The sequence below is a fragment of the Schistocerca cancellata genome, chromosome 1 (assembly GCF_023864275.1).
Source record: "Schistocerca cancellata isolate TAMUIC-IGC-003103 chromosome 1, iqSchCanc2.1, whole genome shotgun sequence".
Taxonomy (NCBI): domain Eukaryota; kingdom Metazoa; phylum Arthropoda; class Insecta; order Orthoptera; family Acrididae; genus Schistocerca; species Schistocerca cancellata.
In genome coordinates this window covers 760,294,632-760,308,626 of record NC_064626.1, presented here as the reverse complement: position 1 = coordinate 760,308,626, position 13,995 = coordinate 760,294,632, and the positions used below count along the sequence as shown (strand labels likewise).

Here is a 13,995-nt window from a genome sequence, read left to right as displayed (position 1 = left end):
CTGTGAGGGACGGGAAAAACCCACCGCTGGTTCAACAACAAAGTTAGGAAACTACTGCAAAAGCAAAGAGAGCTTCACTCCAAGTTTAAACGCAGCAAAAACCTCTCAGACAAACAGAAGCTAAACAATGTCAAAGTTAGAGTAAGGAGGGCTATGCGTGAAGCGTTCAGTGAATTCGAAAGTAAAATTCTATGTACCGACTTGACAGAAAATCCTAGGAAGTTCTGGTCTTATGTTAAGTCAGTAAGTGGCTCAAAACAGCATATCCAGACACCCAGGGATGATGAAGGCATTGAAATAGAGGATGACATGCGTAAAGCTGAAATACTAAACACCTTTTTCCAAAGCTGTTTCACAGAGGAAGACCACACAGCAGTTCCTTCTCTAAATCCTCGCACAAACGAAAAAATGGCTGACATCGAAATAAGTGTCCAAGGAATAGAAAAGCAACTGGAATCACTCAACAGAGGAAAGTCCACTGCACCTGATGGGATACCAATTCGATTCTACACAGAGTATGCGAAAGAACTTGCCCCCCTTCTAACAGCCATGTACCGCAAGTCTCTACAGGAACGGAAGGTTCCAAATGATTGGAAAAGAGCACAGGTAGTCCCAGTCTTCAAGAAGGATCGTCGAGCAGATGCACAAAACTATAGACCTACATCTCTGACGTCGATCTGTTGTAGAATTTTAGAACATGTTTTTTGCTCGAGTATCATGTCGTTTTTGGAAACCCAGAATCTACTCTGTAGGAATCAACATGGATTCCGGAAACAGTAATCGTGTGAGACCCAACTTGCTTTATTTGTTCATGAGACCCAGAAAATATTAGATACAGGCTCCCAGGTAGATGCTATTTTTCTTGACATCCGGAAGGCGTTCGATACAGTTCCGCACTGTCGCCTGATAAACAAAGTAAGAGCCTACGGAATATCAGACCAGCTATGTGGCTGGATTGAAGAGTTTTTAGCAAACAGAACACAGCATGTTGTTATCAATGGAGAGATGTCTACAGACGTTAAAGGAACCTCTGGCGTGCCACAGGGGAGTGTTATGGGACCATTGCTTTTCACAATATATATAAATGACCTAGTAGATAGTGTCGGAAGTTCCATGCGGCTATTCGCGGATGATGCTGTAGTATACAGAGAAGCTGCAGCATTAGAAAATTGTAGCAAAATGCAGGAAGATCTGCAGCGGATAGGCACTTGGTGCAGGGAGTGGCAACTGACCCTTAACATAGACAAATGTAATGTATTGCGAATACATAGAAAGAAGGATCCTTTATTGTCTGATTATATGATAGCGGAACAAACACTGGTAGCAGTTACTTCTGTAAAATATCTGGGAGTATGCGTGCGGAGCGATTTGAAGTGGAATGATCATATAAAATTAATTGTTGGTAAGGCGGGTACCAGGTTGAGATTCATTGGAAGAGTCCTTAGAAAATGTAGTCCATCAACAAAGGAGGTGGCTTACAAAACACTCGTTCGACCTATACTTGAGTATTGCTCATCAGTGTGGGATGCGTACCAGATCGGGTTGACGGAGGAGATAGAGAAGATCCAAAGATGAGCGGCGCATTTCGTCACAGGGTTATTTGGTAACCATGATAGCGTTACGGAGATGTTTAACAAACTCAAGTGGCAGACTCTACAAGAGAGGCGCTCTGCATCGCGGTGTAGCTTGCTCGCCAGGTTTCGTGAGGGTGCATTTCTGGATGAGGTATCGAATATATTGCTTCCCCCTACTTATACCTCCCGAGGAGATCACGAATGTAAAATTAGAGAGATTAGAGCGCGCACAGAGGCTTTCAGACAGTCGTTCTTCCCGCGAACCATACGCGACTGGAACAGGAAAGGGAGATAATGACAGTGGCACGTAAAGTGCCCTCCGCCACACACCGTTGGGTAGCTTGCAGAGTATAAATGTAGATGTAGATGTAGATGTAGACCATGGCGTACGTCAGCCCCACATAATGCCACCCCAAAACAGCAGGGAACCTCCACTTTGCTGCACTTGCTGGACAGTGTGTCTAAGGCATTCAGCCTGACCGGGTTGCCTCCAAACATGTCTCTGATGTTTGTCTGGTTGAAGGCGTATGCGACACTTATTGGTAATGGGAACGTGATGCCAGTAATGAGCGGTCTATTTGGCATGTTGTTGGGCCCATCTGTACCACACTACATGGTGTCGTGGTTGCAAAGATGGACCTCGCCATGTACGTCAGGAGTGAAGTTGGGCATCATGCAGCCTACTGCACACAGTTTGAGTCATAACACGACATCCTGTTGCTGCACAAAAAACATTATTCAACATGGTGGCGTTACTGTCAGGGTTCCTCCGAGCCATAATCCGTTGGTAGTGGTCATCCACTGCAGTAGTAGCCCTTGGGCGGACTGAGCAAGGCATGGCATCGACAGTTCCTCTCTGTATCTCCTCCATGTCCGAACAACATCACTTTGGTTCACTCTGAGTTGCCTGGACACTTCCCTTGTCGAGAGCCCTTCCTGGCACAAAGAAACAATGAGGACAAGATCGAACAGTGGTATTGACCATGTAGGCATGGTTGAACTACAGACAACACAAGCGGTGTACCTCCTTCCTGGAGGAATGACTGGAACTTATCGGCTGTCGGGACCCCTCCGTCAAATAGGTACTGCTCATGCATGGTTGTTTTCATCTTTGGATGGGTTTAGTGACATCTATGAACAGTCAAAGGGACTGTGTCTGTGATACAATATCCACAGTCAAGGTTTATCTTCAGGAGTTCTGAGAACCAGGGTGATGCAAAACTTTTTTTGATGTGTGTATTAAGAACAATAAGAGACCTATGACTGAACCATGTGGGACACCATCCACTTAGAGGACTCCGCTGATTTTTGCAGACTATCTGTACTGTTAATTTCAACCTTCTGCATTCTCCCAGTTAAATATGAATTAAACCATTTGTTCACTATCACACTCATACCATAATAATTGAGGTTATCTAGAAGAGTTTTATGATACACACAAACAAAAGTCTTTGAGAGATAACAAAATATCACAATGGTGATTTTCAGTTATTCAAAGCATTTAATATTTGATCAGTGAAAGCATATATAGCATTTTCTGTTGAAAAGCGTTTCTGAAAACCAAATTAACGTTTCGTAGTACTTCAGTTTTAACAAATATGTGATGCTACTCTTGAATACATTACTTTTTCAAAAATTTTGGATAAAGCTGTCAGAAGTGAGACTGGCCGTAGTTGTTAGTATCAGACCTATCCCCTTTTTTGTGCAATGGTTTAACAATAGTGTATTTCAGTCTATCTGGAAAAATGCCCTGTTTCAGTGAGCTGCTACGTATGTGGATGAGAATCTTACTTATCTGCTGCGAACAAGCTTTTAGAACTCTCCTGGAATTGCCATCAATTCCATGTGTTTCTTTAGTTTTGAGTGAGTTTATTATTTTCCTAATTTCAGTAGGATAGGTGGGTTGAATTTCAATTTTATCAAATTGAATAGGTATTGCCTCTTCCATATAATGCCTTGCATTTTTTATCGACCAGCTGGATCCTATTTTCTCTACAACACTTAAAAAAGATTATTAAAAATGTTTTCTACTTCTGACTTTTTGTTAACAAACTTTTCATTGAGTTTGATAGAAATACAGTCTTCCTTAGTTGTGCTGTTTCCCTTTTAACAATATTCCACTTTGTTTCAATTTTACTATCAGATGTGCTTATCTCAGACTAATACACATACTTTTGGACTTCTTAATAACTTTCCTTAATACAGTCCAGTGGATTTTATAATGTTTCACTGTTTCTGGATCATTACTCCTTCTAGTTATAAGATCATTTCCCTTTTCTGTTTACAAGATATTTTTATCCCTTTAGTAAACCATGGCATTTTAGATGGTTTCTTACAAATGTATTTCACTGTTTTCTTAGGGAAACTTTTTTCAAATATACTCACAAAGGTATCATGATATAGATTAAATTTTAAATTAGCATCAGGTCCTTGTACACCTCATCCCAGTCTAACTATTGCAGGTTTCCCTAAAATTTTCAATTGTTAAATTGTTAATTGACTGCACTCTTTTGCAGGACTATTTTGCATTACTGTATGGAACTATGTCATACACTGTAACTACAGTAGCTGTGCATCATGATCAGACAAACCATTCTTTACAGAAAAAGTTTATATTTGATTAAATTTATCTTGGTCTATAAAAACATTATCTATCAGTGTGCTGCTTTCCTGTACTATACGAGTAGGAAAATCAATAACTGACATCAAATTTAAAGGACCAAGTAACACTTCAAAGGTCAAGCGTTTTATCAGACTCTTTCAGGAAATCTACACTGAAATCCCCAAAACAATAATTTGCTTCTCTCTGTCTGACAGATACTGTAGCATAACAAGGAATTCAAGTTTTACAAAAACAGCTAAAATTTCCCAATGGGGACCTACTCATGGCTATAATTATAAAAGTACCATTACTTAGTTTAAGCTCACCTGTACATGCTTCTATAGGTTGCTCCACACAACATTTTTACTTTCTAAATTTTTCACACTATGACAGATTTTAACGTATATGGCAACTCCTCCTCTCTCCATAGTGTCTCTACTTCCATGTGCTGAAAGCTTATATCTGCCTACATTTACCTTTTACATATCTGTGACTATACGATGTCCACACAGGCACGGTACATCTATTCCACACTGTTTCTAAATCTTATAAACAAACAAGAAGCTCGTCTACTCTGTTTTTTAATACCTTGATATTCTGATGCAATATACTAACATTATTTTTCACTGTGCTTTTATGAGAATCTTGTGACATACTAACACTATTTTTCAATGTACTTTTATGAGAATCTTGTGATGTTTTAACATCTCTAATATGTTCCTGTCTGAGCTTCTCATTAAGCTTAATTTCATTCAATGTTGAATCACTGGACACTGATCTTAGCCTAAAAAAGAGGTACTCCCATGAGTTTCAGTACCCCCCACCCCCACCTACTGAGATGCAGGTCATGTCTTGTGAAGTCTCACCTACCAATACCATCCACAGGAACAAAATTTATGCCTGAAAAAGTAACCACCCAAAGTAGCTGATCTAGCTTCATACTCACCCTCCTGACAGAACTATTCAATAGGGGTCAATCACGCAACATGAAAGCACGAACCAAGCCAACATTTGTACAGCTCATTGCAGATGCTATTTTTATCAGACCACGCTCAATATTGTAGCCCTGATCCCTGTACATACTGTTTCCCACTCTACCCACTACCACAACACAATCCTGCTTTGTAAAACCCTTGCACAATGATCCTACATGCTCTATCACTTGGCTAAGACATTCACTGGGCTTGAAAAAACTTGTGACCTGGTTCCTGTCACCTAATTTTTCTTGCAAGATCTGGCACACACCTCTTCCATGGCTACTGCCTAACAACAGAACTTTCATCCTACTTTCTACTTTTTTTGAAATAGTCAGTTTACTGGTGAAAGTGCATTCAGTGCTGACTACACTTACATTTACCTGAGCCTCTTCCTCAGCTAACTGAGATAGCAAGGCAAGTGAATTGTTTCTGCCAATATACTGTTCTCTTTCTGTGGCCCCTTTTCCTTGCTGTCACTTCCCACCAGTCTTCACCCTTGACCCCCCTTAACCTCATCAATTCCTCCCAAGCACTATCCAGTTCAGCCTTAGGGGCTCTAATCTTCCCTTCCTATTCAGCTGTTGATCATAATATAACAACATAAGTAATAGCTTTATCTTTGTGTTATGCTTAATTCTTAAGAAAATGACACCTAAAAGTTTAAGAGTAAAAAAAGGATCTTTTCAGTGGAAAAGTACTGTACGTAATAAGATAGACTGTTTATATCTAACTATACATACTACTTTTAAATGAAACTGATCTGATTTCTTTACTATACCTTTGTGCTTTGTAATAGTACATTTAGTTCTGGTTCATATAGAAGACAAGTTAAAAAGAAAAATGTTACTAACCTTGTGCTTCGAAAGCAGAGCTAGTTGGAAGTGAAATAGCAGATACATAGCTATTCAGTGTGAAAGGAGTGCTCAGTTTCATCAGTGCAATATCATATGGCAATTCATTCCTGTAAAATAAGCAATTCATTTTATTTGCAACAAAATTGAGAAGGGGCATGAAAAACTATATACAGGGTGGAGCAGAGGAAACTCAAGTTTTTCACTATTGAATGACTGGGACACGGTTTGATAAAATAATAAAAACAAGCATTTAAGTGATAGATTTTTAGTGCAGTTTTGAAATATACATGCTTTAAATAGGTTGACCCCCACCCATGAACCATGGACATTGCCGTTGGTGGGGAGACTTGCATGCCTCAGCGATACAGATAGCTGTACCGTAGGTGCAACCACAATGGAGATGTATCTGTTGAGAGGCCAGACAAACGTGTGGTTCCTGAACAAGGTCAGCAGCCTTTTCAATAGTTGCAGTGGCAACAGTCTGGATGATTGACTGATCTGGCCTTGTAACACTAGCCAAAACGGCCTTGCTGTGCTGGTACTGCAAACGGCTGAAAGCAAGAGGAAACTATAGCCGTAATTTTTACCGAGGGCACGCAGCTTTACTGTATGATTAAATGATGATGGCATCCGCTTGGGTAAAATATTCTGAAGGTAAAATAGTCCCCCATTTGGATCTTTGGGCGGGGACTACTCAGCAGGACGTCGTTATGTGGAGGAGAAAGAAAACTGGCGTTCTTCGGATCGGAGTGTGGAATGTCAGATCCCTTAACTGGGCATGTAGGTTAGAAAAAGCAGGGATGGCTAGAGGACAAATGTAAGGATGTAGAGGCATATCTCACTAGAGGTAAGATAGATACTGCGTACAGGAAAATTAAAGAGACCTTTGGAGAAAAGAGAACCACTTGTATGAATATCAACAGCTCAGATGGAAACCCAGTTCTAAGTAAAGAAGCAAAAGCTGAAAGGTGGAAGGAGTATATAGAGGGTATATACAAGGGCGATGTACTTGAGGACAATATTATGGCAATGGAAAATGATGTAGATGACGATGCAATGGGACATAAGATACTGCGTGAAGAGTTTGACAGAGCACTGAAAGACCTAAGTTGAAACAAGGCCCCAGGAGTAGACAACATTCCATTAGGACTACTGACAGCCTTGGGAGAGCCAGTCCTGACAAAACTCTACCATCTGGTGAACAAGATTATGAGACAGGTGAAATACCCTCAGACTTCAAGAAGAATATAATAATTCCAATCCCAAAAAAGCAGGTGTTGACAGATGTGAAAATTACTGAACTATCAGTTTAATAAGTCATGGCTGCAAAATACTAACATGAATTCTTTACAGACAAATGGAAAAACTGATAGAAGCCAACAATGGGGAAGATCAATTTGGACTCCGCGGAACTGTTAGAATATGTGAGACAATACTGACCCTACGACTTCTCTTAGAAGATAGATTAAGGAAAGGCAAACCTACGTTTCTAGCATTTGTAGACTTAGAGAAAGCTTTTGACAATGTTGACTGGAATACTCTCTTTCAAATTCTGTAGGTGGCAGGGGTAAAACACAGCGACCAGCAGGCTATTTGCAATTTGAACAGAAACCAGAAGGCAGTTCTAAGGGTTGAGGGGCATGAAAGGGAAGCAGTGGTTGGGAAAGGAGTGAGACAGAGTTGCAGCCTATTACACCAATGTTATTCAATCTGTATATTGAGAAAGCAGTAAAGGAAACAAAAGAAAAATTTGGAGTAGGAATTAAAATCCATGGAGAAGAAATAAAAACTTTGAAGTTCGCCAGAGACAGCAAAGGACCTGGAAAAGCAGTTGAACGGAATGGAAAGTATCTTGAAAGGAGGATATAAGACGAACATCAACAAAAGAAAAATGAGGATAATGGAATGTAGTCTAATTAAGTCAGGTGATGCTGAGGGAATTAGATTAGGAAATAGGACACTTAAAGTAGTAAATGAGTTTTGCTATTTGGGGAGCAAAATAATTGATGATGGCTGAAGTAGAGAGGATATAAAATGTAGACTGGCAACGGCAAGCAAAAGCGTTTCTGTAGAAGAAAAATTTGTTAACATCGAGTATAGATTTAAATGTCAGGAAGTCTGAAAGTATTTGTATGGAGTGTAGCCACGTAAGCAAGTGAAACATGGGCGACAAATAGTTTAGACAAGAAGAGAATAGAAGCTTTCAAAATGTGGTGCTACAGAAGAATGCTGAAGATTAGATGGGTAGATCACATAACTAATGAGGAGGTATTGAATAGAATTGGGGAGAAGAGAAATTTGTGGCACAACTTGACTAAAAGAAGGGATCGGATGGTAGGACGTGTTCTGAGGCATCGAGGGATCACCAATTTAGTATTGAAGGGCAGTGTGGAGGGAGACCAAGAGATGACAACAGTAAGCAGATTCGAAGAATGTAGGTTGCAGTAGATACTGGGAGATGAAGGAGCTTGCACAGGAAAAAGTAGTGTGGAGAGCTGCATCAAACCAGTCTCTGGATTGAACAACACAACAACAACAATTAGGTTCAAAAGATAATGTCTTGGAGATGACGTCCTTCTTGCTGGATACAAATTTGGATCCCCTCCCAAAAGTTACACATGGCTCTCTCCAACATTTCATTCAGCACTGCTTCAATTTCCTGACGAATGGAATTATTCTTCACGTCATCGATTGTGCGAGGCTTGTTCATGTAGACTTTTGATTTTAAATATCCCCACAAAAAGAAGTCACATATCGACAAATCAGGTGAGCAAGGGGACCAGTAAACATCACCATATCTTGAAATAACATGTCCTGGGAACATCATCGGACCACTTCCATGGATGCTCTCACCGTGTGAGCTGTGGCACCATCCTGCTGAAACCATATTTCTCTCATGTTCACTTGATGCCTTTCAAGTTCTGGATGAAGAAAGTAGTTTAATATTTTAATGTAGCATTCTGATGTCACAGTAACTGCAGTTCCTTCCTCTTCAAAAAAATAGGGTCCAACAATTCCCATCTTTGAAATGCAGCACTACACTGTTACTTTTAAACTGTGGAGAGGTCTTTGGTGTAATTCATGTGGGTTCTCTGGTGCCCAATACTGACAATTTTGAACACTGACGTAACCGTCTATGTGAAAATGTGCTTCATCACTCATGGAGACTGTAGCACCTGCATCTTCCGTAAAAATTTTGTCCATTACGTGACAAAACTCTCTGCACTGCACAAAATCTCCTTGACTAAGCTGCTGGATGATCATTATCTTGTACGGGTGAAACTTAAGATCATCATGTAAGATGCGGTAAAGCGAATGACATGACATACCCAGCACTACAGCCTGTCATCTAGCTGATCGTTTCGTACTAGCAAGAACTGCTGTTCTCACTCAGTCTACATTTTCCGGAGTACGAACTGAACGGGGAAGACTAGGTGGTTTCTTTTTCATTACAGATCCAGTACTTCTAAATGCTGCAACCCATCGGAGTACAGTATTTCGATCAGGCACTGCGCCTCGACGTCCAACTCTAAAATTTTGACAGATTAGACACTGTGACTACAGAATCACTGTTTCTAAAGCACTGCTCAACAACTAACACACGATGCTCTACACTCCAACTCTCCATAGTGACTAAAACTATATTGTAAGGGCAGTCTGCCAACATTCATTCAAGGTCAACACCTTGCCACATACTTGTGGTTCAAAAAACATGTGTTTCCTCTGCTCCACCCTGTTTTACTTACATTACCATCACCTTATTAAGCCAAATTTCTGGTGAAATATGATGAAACTGTCTTTGTTATATTCTTATGGTAATCTCATAGTAAAAAGAAATGACCTTACATTCATAATAATCTGTAGATGCTGTCAAGAAGAACTTTTATGGATTTGGGAAAGATTTAAGGGATATGCTAACAAAAGACAAGTTACTTGTAGAAACATATTATGTACATTGTATTAATAATAAGCTATCAATAATGCTACTTGACACTATCTGTCCTTAGGCCAGATAAATGTAACTTAGCAAATTAGGAAGAAACCAGCTTCCTTGAAAGAATTTGAGGCTTCCTCAGCTACAGTGAATAACTGCTGTTCATCTTTTATCTGTAACGGAATGCTTATTTCATCACATTAATGTTTTTTCAAAGAAAACAACCCTGTTTGTAGATCATTACTATTGTCATGGTGGTTATCAATGAACACAGCTATTTGCCATGTAGCTGATAGTAACTTTTATGCTTGAATGTATTTCATTTGTTGAAAGGGGTGGCTACTGAGGCACGTTTTTAATTTTCTTTTATATTGGTAGAGAGTCATATTTTATTATTTTGTGTTAAACTGGAGCTTGTTGCAGGGTGTATACGTGGACAAGGATAAAAAATTCCCGAATTTTTCCCGGATCTCCCGGTTAAAAATACATTTTCTCCGGGTGAAAATACACTTTTTCCGAGTTAAGTGACAGTGTACTTTCCGTCGGAACAGTAAAAATTATCAATCCTTTGAATGGATATGGTTTTATACAGCAGCGTAGAATTTCTCAGCACTTTAGAAAACGAAACTCGGGGCGGGGTGCACGTTTTGTAAAGATCTTTGATGTGCAGCAACATGTACGCTGCATATTTTCGTATTACGAAAGTATAAATTCGAATACCACCAACACGAAAAGTTATTGGTTTAAGTTAATATACATAGTGTTGCTACAAGAAAAGAAAAGCTTTCGCACATAATATTTGTCTCAAAGATTAATAAGCCACAAGAGAAGCCAAGCTTTAGCGCATGTTACACTTTAAGATACATCACACAAATACGCCAGTAACATTTTTAATACTGACATGAATCTCTTGATCCTCTGGGCTTGAAATTCTTCTAAACGGCTCGTCATCGAAGAGTTGAGTTTTAAATGAGAGCAAACGCTCTGTGATTTAAGAAATTCATCGTACATTCTCGCACATAGTTCATCTTGCGTAAAAGGAAATTTACTTTGAAAATAACGGTTTCCGAACCACAATTCACAATATTTTCCAGCGACCTGTTAGATTCATTTCAGCAGTTGCCAGAGAGCACCAGATAAGAGGTGTCACAGCGATTGCGCAGCTACGGTGACGTAGGAAGCCAGTATTTTCGTACGTGTAAAACATGAAAAGATCTTACTTACATTATGTCATAAAAGAAACAAGACATCAGAGGATACTCCAAGAGCGTTGGAATTTCGTGAACCATACTAAATTGCATAGTTTGGCTTAAAGCGCACATTCGTATGTCCAGATTCCCAATGACGTAGGCCTCAACCTGATATGCTTTTCAGTGGGGTTTTCGGGACGTACATTTTCTTGGAGTACCAGTACTGTATTATCTCATGTTTGGTTCTTTATTATGGCATAATGCCATACGTGCTAGGAGATGAAAACGTGCACATGAAATGCAGCGAACAGTTGAAACTAGCCAATAGTGTTTCGTTTCAAATAAATTTACTGCCCCAGCAGGAAAGCTTAATAAAAGTCAAATTTCTTTAGCAAACAGACAAAAATAACTTTATTGTTCTGCAAGGCAATTAATGCTTGACTGTCAGGAAGGTGGAAATAAAATAAAATCTGAAACTAGGAACATATTTTTAGCCTTCCTTAATTATGTGAATGTATTTTAATTCACTTGATAGCTCCCAGCCACAGAAATCCGTCTTGTTTTCTTTTGACGTGAGAGGAGGAAACGAAAATCACTAAATGTAAACACGGGTCACGTGGAGGCTACCCCCTCCCCCCCCCCCCCCCCCCCCCACTCAGACTGCTCTGCGCATCAGAACGTATAAAAACAAAAATAAAAATAAACCTTTTCAAAAATAAGTTCATCTTGCAGCGCACATCTTTCTGAAGACGTCTGATACATAAAAGATATACCTGCGAGGAAATATAAGACATATTATTTGGTCTTAAGTGTGCCGAATTGCGGTGGCATGCCTCTTCAAACATTCTTATACCACATGTTACTGTATTTCGCTCTGTGGAACTCAAACGTGTATATTTTGTAATGGATGCCATCAAACAATATTCACGACAGTGGAAATTAAAATGTCCCGTGGTGCCTCTCCTGCTCCCACTCGGTCGATTTGACATCTTGCCCCTATTAAAAATAAAAAAATTAAAAATTCGCAGTTAATACTGGATGGGATGTAGGACACATTCTAAGGCGTCAAGGGGTCACCTATTTAGTACTGGAGTGAAGTGTGTGTGGGTGGGAGGGGGGGGGGGGGGGTAAAAATCATAGAGGGTGGCTGAGAGATGAATACATTAAGCAGATTCAGAAAGATGTAGAGTGCAGTACTTACTCAGAGATGAAGAGGCTTGTACAGGATATAATAGCATGGATAGCTGCATCAAACCAGTTTCTGAACTGAAGGTCACAACAACAACAACAATGATAATGACAGTGCTAACAGTATCTGAAAGTTGTACAATAGTTTCAACTTTAATTTGAAATGGCAGATATGACAATAACTGTACATTAATGTTGTCAGTTGATTTATGACGTTTTATGAGAAAAGTTAAGGGGCATCTGCCATAGCTTCCATCAACATCTCAATGATGCTACATGAAGAAACAGAGAAGGAAACTGTAGGGGTCGACAAAAATTAGAATGTGCACAATAGATTATCATGAATGTTGAATGTAGAGATAGGAAGATTATCTCAAAACAGGAAGGGATGGTAATGATATCAAACTAGTTCAATTAATTTTTTTAAGAAGCAGCTTCTCACAAACAAGGAAGAATTTATCAAGCAAAATCTTCTAAAACAAAGACAATATGATTTAATGTATTGACTTTGTATGTGTTAAAACCCTTTCACATTAATATGAATCCTAACTGAAATAATTCACTGTGCAGTTTGACTGCATTCTAAAGTAAACTTCTAAAATAAAAAAGAATACTTAAGGAACAAAAGAGTCATGAAAACAATTGGAATGTTAATCTTGGAACATCTGTTATATTACAAAACTTGTGGCTCTCTTTACTAAAAATCCTGAAGGACATTGCATTCCCTATGTCACCTAAATATCTTCTGAGAGAAGAACTGTCAGCTGAGAAAAGTAGAGGTAACATCACTTGCAGATTATTTCCCTGTGGGTGTAATCTGCACATGTTTTGAAAGTAGGGAAATAGGTGGCTATACCCTATATGTCTATCATAAACCAATACACAGAAAGTGTTAGTGAAAAGGTGAACAGGAGAATTGTTGCATCTATTTTTTTCATGAGTTAATCAATGGACTGAGATTGGTGGATTTAAATAAATTTGTCTCTTCAGTTTCAGGCACACAGGTAGTTTTTATATGTCCTCGGGCCCAGCATTTGTTTTCAGAGCATCGGCTTGGTGACTCCAGGGTTCTTGAGCTGGGGACTGGTAAGTGCAACCAGATCTTTGTACCATAAGCTCTGGAAATGCTTCAGTGACCACTGTACAGCATGGCAGAGGAATACTATGTGTCACAGGGAATGGGAATCTTGACTTGACCACCAGGATCACAAGGATCATAAAAATCTCCCAAGGTCTGTTGTGGACCTATGAGATGCGTGGATGTTGAGGTGGAACAGTTTTTAGTGGGCAACCTCTAGGGAATTTGCTGCACCTCTATTATATGATTTACTTAGGCATGTGGGGCTCTGTCAAGGTGGACTTTTAGTTACACTGTACCAGCTATTAGGGTTTCTTCCCTTTCCATTCACATATGGAGCATGGGAAGAATGATTGTTTGAATACCTCTGTGTGTGCTGTAATTATTCCAATCTTACTTTCATTATTCCTGTATAAGTAATACATAGGGGGTTGTAGTATATTCCTAGAGTCATCATTTAAAGCTGGTTCTTGAAACTTTGTTAACAGATTTTCTCAGGATAGTTTACGTCCATCTTCAAGACTCTGCCAGTTCAGTTCTTTCAGATTGTCTGTGTCACTCTCCCATGGATCTAACAAACCTGTGACCACTCATGCTG

The 13,995-nt window shown here is 39.5% G+C and overlaps 1 protein-coding gene across 1 annotated transcript in view; it reads right to left on the bottom strand.

Annotated features, from left to right (window-relative positions):
• Positions 1–13,995, bottom strand: part of LOC126186363 (trypsin-1-like) — a 171,465-nt gene that overhangs the window by 40,412 nt on the left and 117,058 nt on the right. Inside the window, exon 6 of the mRNA XM_049928202.1 lies at positions 6,005–6,114. Within this exon, the coding sequence (XP_049784159.1) occupies positions 6,005–6,114 (110 nt within the window). The remainder of the gene's footprint in view (positions 1–6,004; positions 6,115–13,995) is intronic.